This window comes from Pithys albifrons, chromosome 16 (genome assembly GCF_047495875.1).
Source record: "Pithys albifrons albifrons isolate INPA30051 chromosome 16, PitAlb_v1, whole genome shotgun sequence".
NCBI classification, from domain to species: domain Eukaryota; kingdom Metazoa; phylum Chordata; class Aves; order Passeriformes; family Thamnophilidae; genus Pithys; species Pithys albifrons.
In genome coordinates this window covers 11,551,885-11,556,732 of record NC_092473.1, presented here as the reverse complement: position 1 = coordinate 11,556,732, position 4,848 = coordinate 11,551,885, and the positions used below count along the sequence as shown (strand labels likewise).

The 4,848-nt window shown below is 61.6% G+C and overlaps 1 protein-coding gene across 1 annotated transcript; it reads right to left on the bottom strand.

Annotated features, from left to right (window-relative positions):
• Positions 1–219: 219 nt before the first annotated feature.
• On the bottom strand, positions 220–4,466 carry UNCX (UNC homeobox). Its single transcript, XM_071571185.1, has 3 exons — positions 4,191–4,466; positions 2,896–3,071; positions 220–1,306 (listed from the first exon to the last, which is right to left on the bottom strand). The coding sequence occupies exons 1-3, from the start codon at positions 4,438–4,440 to the stop codon at positions 260–262; spliced, it is 1,473 nt and encodes a 490-aa protein (XP_071427286.1). The 5' UTR covers positions 4,441–4,466; the 3' UTR covers positions 220–259.
• Positions 4,467–4,848: the final 382 nt, after the last annotated feature.

The following is a 4,848-nucleotide window of genomic DNA, read 5'->3' as shown; positions in this document are numbered from 1 at the left end:
TTTAAATATAAAACCCAAAAAGCTCTAACTGATCACCTGAATCAACCTGTGATAAACTCTAAGGAGAGGAAGAGCCTCTCTCTCGGCTGTGCTGCCGCCTTCCGCGGGCTGCGGGGGTGAGCCGGGATGCGCTTTCCCCCTTTTCTCACGGGTGACGGGCGCGGGGGGCATCGTTGGAGTTCTCGGCTGCTTTTATTTTTGCCTTTTTTTTGTTCTATCTTATTTTTCTTTCTTTTTTTTTTTTTTTTGCCGCCCGTGGTCAGTCCATATCCACCTCCTCGCCGTCGGCGGGGCCGCAGTCCGATCTGTCCCTGGCTGTGCTGGCGTCCCGCGCCCGGACCGGCGACTCGGGCCGGGGGAAGCTGCCGCCCTCCGCGGGGGCGGCCGCCGCCGGGTCACCGTGCCCGGCCGCGGAGCGGGGCGAGGCGCCGGCCGGCGTGGGGGGCACCGACCCCGCCGCAGTCGCCGCCGAGTCCGTAGAGCCGGGGCCGGGCTGCGCACCCGCGGGCGCCGGCTCCGCGCCGCAGCCGGGCGGGCCGGGGTTGGCGGCGGGCAGCGGGGAGTCCCGGGGGGGCTGGCCGGCCTCGGGGCCCGGGCTGGCCTTGAGGGCGGTCTGCGGGACGAGGAAGCCCAGGGGCTGGGTGATGGGATAGAGCAAAAAGTGTCCTTTGCCGATGAGGGTGCGAGGGGCGCAGGGGGGAAGGCTGGGGAAGTCCGGGGCGGCTTTGCGGCGGGGGGGCGAGTCGGAGAGGAGGCTCTCCACGCTGAAGGGGTTGAGCTTGTGGAAGCTGCCGGCGCCGCGGGGCCCCCCCGCGCCCCCGCTGCCGTCCCCCGACGGGGCGGACGCGCAGTCCTTGTCGGGCGGGCGCTGGAGGCGTCCGCTCCCACTTCTTTGGCTGGGGTAGAAGGGTTCGGCCGTCTGGTCGCAGGTGCCGGGGGGCGGCTCGGAAGGGACGGCGGCGGCGGAGGGCGGCGGGTGAGGCGGCGGGTGCTGCCCGCGAGGTTTGGCCTCAGGCGGGGCGGGCGAGAGGCCTCCTCCGCCGCCGCTGTCGCTGTCGGAGCTGGGCGTGCTGTGGAGGGAGAGGGCGCTGGGCGAGTGCGGGTGGCGACTTTGGCTTTTGAGCAGCTTCTTCTCGTGCTTGCGCTTCTTTTTCTCCATCTTCTCCAGCTCCTTGCGGGCGATCTCCTCGGGGTCCATGGGCTCCCCGCTGCACGTCGTGGGGTGGGAGTTGTGAGCCGGCCGCCCCGGGCCCTTCTTCGTGTTCTCTTTCTTTCTCCATTTGGCCCGGCGGTTTTGGAACCAGACCTACACACCGAACAACGAGAAGCAATTAACACCCAGCGCACCGGCCCCCCGCGGTGGCCAGGGCGGTGGGAGGGGGCGGAGGGGACAAGCGCAGCTCGGGCCTCCCCCGTCCACCTCTTCGAGGTGCTGGCAGCCCCCATCCACAGGACTGGGCCTCTGCGAGACAGAGAGCGAGGGAGGGGGCAGAAAGAGATATCCACACTTCTTTAACAGGGTAGGAAAAATAAAAAAGACAAGGGGGTGCACACTCACGCATCCACACGCTGCACCCTGCCCGCACCGGCGCCGCGGGGAGGGGAAGGGATTACACAGCCCCACAGCTGTTTTCCATGGCCGAGGGATGCAGAAACACCGATCGGGGTTCCGATCGCCCCGCAGTAGCACGAAAAACGCGATAAACACAGCACAATAAGCGACCGGGGTTGATGGGGTGCGGGGGGGACACGACGGACGACGCCTCGCCCAGACACGCGTGGTTTGGACCTATTACCCCTCCTGGGAGACGGAGCAGAGGGCTTGGATCAGCCCAAAGTAGGGTTTGGTTGGATTTGTTACAGAGAGATCATAGGAGAGACAAAAATAAATTAAATCAAATCCTCTCTGCTCCGGCACTCTTCCTGCCTACTTTGGCGGGTCCTCGGCGTTCCCGCAGCCTGCGGGCACACGCGGCCCTCCTCGCACCCGCGGCCCATCGGGACTGTCGGGAGCTCCGATTCCCGGCCAGACCCCACCACGGGAGCACTGAGGGGATACCAGTGCTCTATTCCAGCTCCTTCCTCCGGCCGGGTTCCGTAGGCTCCCGCCACCCTGCCCGGGAGGGAAAGAGGCTGGGAGAAACCGCGGCCAATGGCGCTGGCTCATCCCGGAGGGACCGTCCCTAACTCCCGAGATGGGTTTAAGGCCCTGCACACGCGGCCCACGAGAAGCCGCCCACCCGCGCCGCGTCGAGCCCCGGCAGGGTGGCGGATCCCGGCAGGATGCGGGGCCGCAGCCCGGCCTCGCCGCCCGCTCTCAGCCACCGCAGCATAAACCAACATATGGAGATCCAACAGCCTCCCCGCATCCCTCTCCCCCATCCAATTCTCGTATATTTTTTTCGAATATCAGTTGAAGCAGATTGGTGCTTTCCCGTATCGCCAAGGGCCTGAGAAGCTCGTTAAAATCAAGTTTTAAAAGTTCCACGCGCTCTTGATGCACCTACGAGCTTTATTGACATTCTCCAGCATACCCTGGCCCGTGATTACGCCTCATATTTGCATGCTAATTTTCTCGCCCTTGACTCATTTAAGAAAAATGTTTAGAGTGGAAAAATATACATATATATATATAACCGTTTAGGAAAGCCAGGCTGGGATGCCACTCCTCTCTTTTTGCTATATTAAAAATATTATAGTAACTATAATAATAAAATAAACCAGCAAGCAGGAGTGCGAGGCAGGGAACAAAAGGGCCGGGAGGCGCGGGGCTGCGGGCCCGAGCACACAAGGCCCGTCCCGGAACGGGGATGCGGCTCCAAGACACCTCCCTGGGGACCGCTCGTCGCAAGGAGAGGATGGGGGAGAAAGGGAAGGGGGAGCACGTTTTTTTACCTGCACTCTGGACTCCACCAAGTCCAGCCTGAGAGCCAGAGCCTCTCGCATAAACACGTCCGGGTAATGACTCTCATTAAACGCCTTTTCCAGCTCCTCGAGCTGCCAGCCAGTAAAATTGGTGCGGGTTCGTCTTCTTTTACAGCCAGGACTTTCTTTGTCCGGGTCACCCGAGTCTGAAAAGGCAGAAATACCTTCAGGTCCCTGGGAGACAGGCCTTCTCCCCCCCTCCCTGCCATTCACAGGAGCCTTTTAACTTTTGTGCTCGGTAGCGTTGGTAAAAGAGCGGGATTAAACACACACCTGCGCTAAAAATGGGGAGGAACCCGATCTGCCCTCGCCTCCTCCGAAAATGTACTTTACAGAACATTTATTCCTGAAGGAAGCTCTCCACAGGCACTCAGCTGGCAGAGAGAGAGAGAGAAGTTCCAATATTTGCGCCAACCACCAAAGGTTTCAATAATAAAAATTAGAAGCCACCCTTTCTTTCCCTTCCCCAGCCCCTCCCCGGAGCACCTGCGTGGGTCCCAGCTCACGACCCAGTCCCACGCGGGACCCCGAGGGCAGGGCGGCCCCTGGGCCTCCCAAAGACCCCCCGAGCACGGGCGGGCGTGGGGCTAGGGTGTTTGCAGCCTCTTCGAGTACTCACAGCTCCAGGCTGGGGATTTTCAGCCCTAGCTGCACCTCCCCATACGTTTTCCACCAGGTGTGGAAATTAAGAAAAATAATAATATTAATAATTCGTATTTAGTTGAGGTGCAGAGTGGGGCAGCTCCAATATTAACCAGAAGGATGTTGGGTCGACGGAATGTTTTACTAGCTGAACAATAGCGGTGCCACAGGCCGATGGGGAGGGAAGGAAGGAGAGCACTTCCTTTTGGTTAAATCGTTAAAAAATTTAATAATAATTATCACTTTTCATTCCCCAAGCTCCATTAATATTTTGATTATTATTTTTATTGGTATGATCCGAGCTCCCACTCGATGAACTTTGGGGGAAGGCACCGGGCCGGGCCCGCTATTGTTCAGGACACACGCGTGGCCCCGCGCCAGTGGGAACGGGGGATGCTCCCGGCGCTCGGCCCGGGGCCCCAAGACTCGTCCTGTCCACCCCTTCGGGGGACAGCACAGCCGCCCTCCCCCTCCCCCCCCCCACCAGCACCCTAATATCCGTAGATGGGGATGGGGGGAACACGGTGGTGCGGTGCTTTTCCTCCTCCGCGCTAACACGCTCCAGGCAGGGAGCGACGGTCGGGTCGTGGGGGGGGGAACACGCGACACGGGGCCGCTCCTACCTGCGAGCTTGAAGGGTTGGCTGTCCCCGCTCACCCCGCAGCCCGAGGGGATGAGCGGCGCCGGGTTGACCACGGAGGCGGCGCAGGAGCCGCTCAGTAATCCATCGATGGAGAACGGGACAGAGGCGGCCGCCGACTGCAGCTGGTGCCCAGCCAGCTCGTAGACGTGGTGGTGCCCGAGCGGGTAAGGGAAGCCCACCATCCCCCCGAACTGGGCATGAGGATGCTCCAGGATGCGGCTGTCCATCATGGGGGCGGCTCTAGGACGGGGGGTGCCGGCGGGGCTGGGGACGCTGGCGGCGGGGCGACTGGGGCCGGGGGTGCTGCTGGCGGAGGAGGCGGCGCGGCGAGGGGCTCATGCTGCAGGGCGCCGGGCGCTTTAACTTTATCAACATCAGGCTCCCAATAATTAGCTCAGGCTGGGGGAATTTGGGACCAATAAGAAACGTTAATCGGTCCTGACGTCAGAGACGTGCCAGTGTGGGGAGCAAACGTTTTCCATATCGATTGCTAATTATACCTGACATCCAGCCTCAATAAACAATATCAGAGCTGTCACAACACGACGAGGGGGGCTTTGATACGAGCTCCAGCCCGAGGAGGGCGGCGGGGGCCGGGCGGGCAGGGGGGTGCGGCGGTGAGGGGGGCAGAGGGGAAC

Coding starts and splice junctions, on each gene's coding strand:
- UNCX (XM_071571185.1), bottom strand. CDS start 4,440: ATGATGGACAGCCGCATCCTGGAGCATCCTCATGCCCAGTTCGGGGGG. Junction 3,072..4,190: donor CCAACCCTTCAAGCTCGCAG/GTAGGAGCGGCC, acceptor CTGCCTTTTCAG/ACTCGGGTGACCCGGACAAA. Junction 1,307..2,895: donor TGGTGGAGTCCAGAGTGCAG/GTAAAAAAACGT, acceptor TTCGGTGTGTAG/GTCTGGTTCCAAAACCGCCG.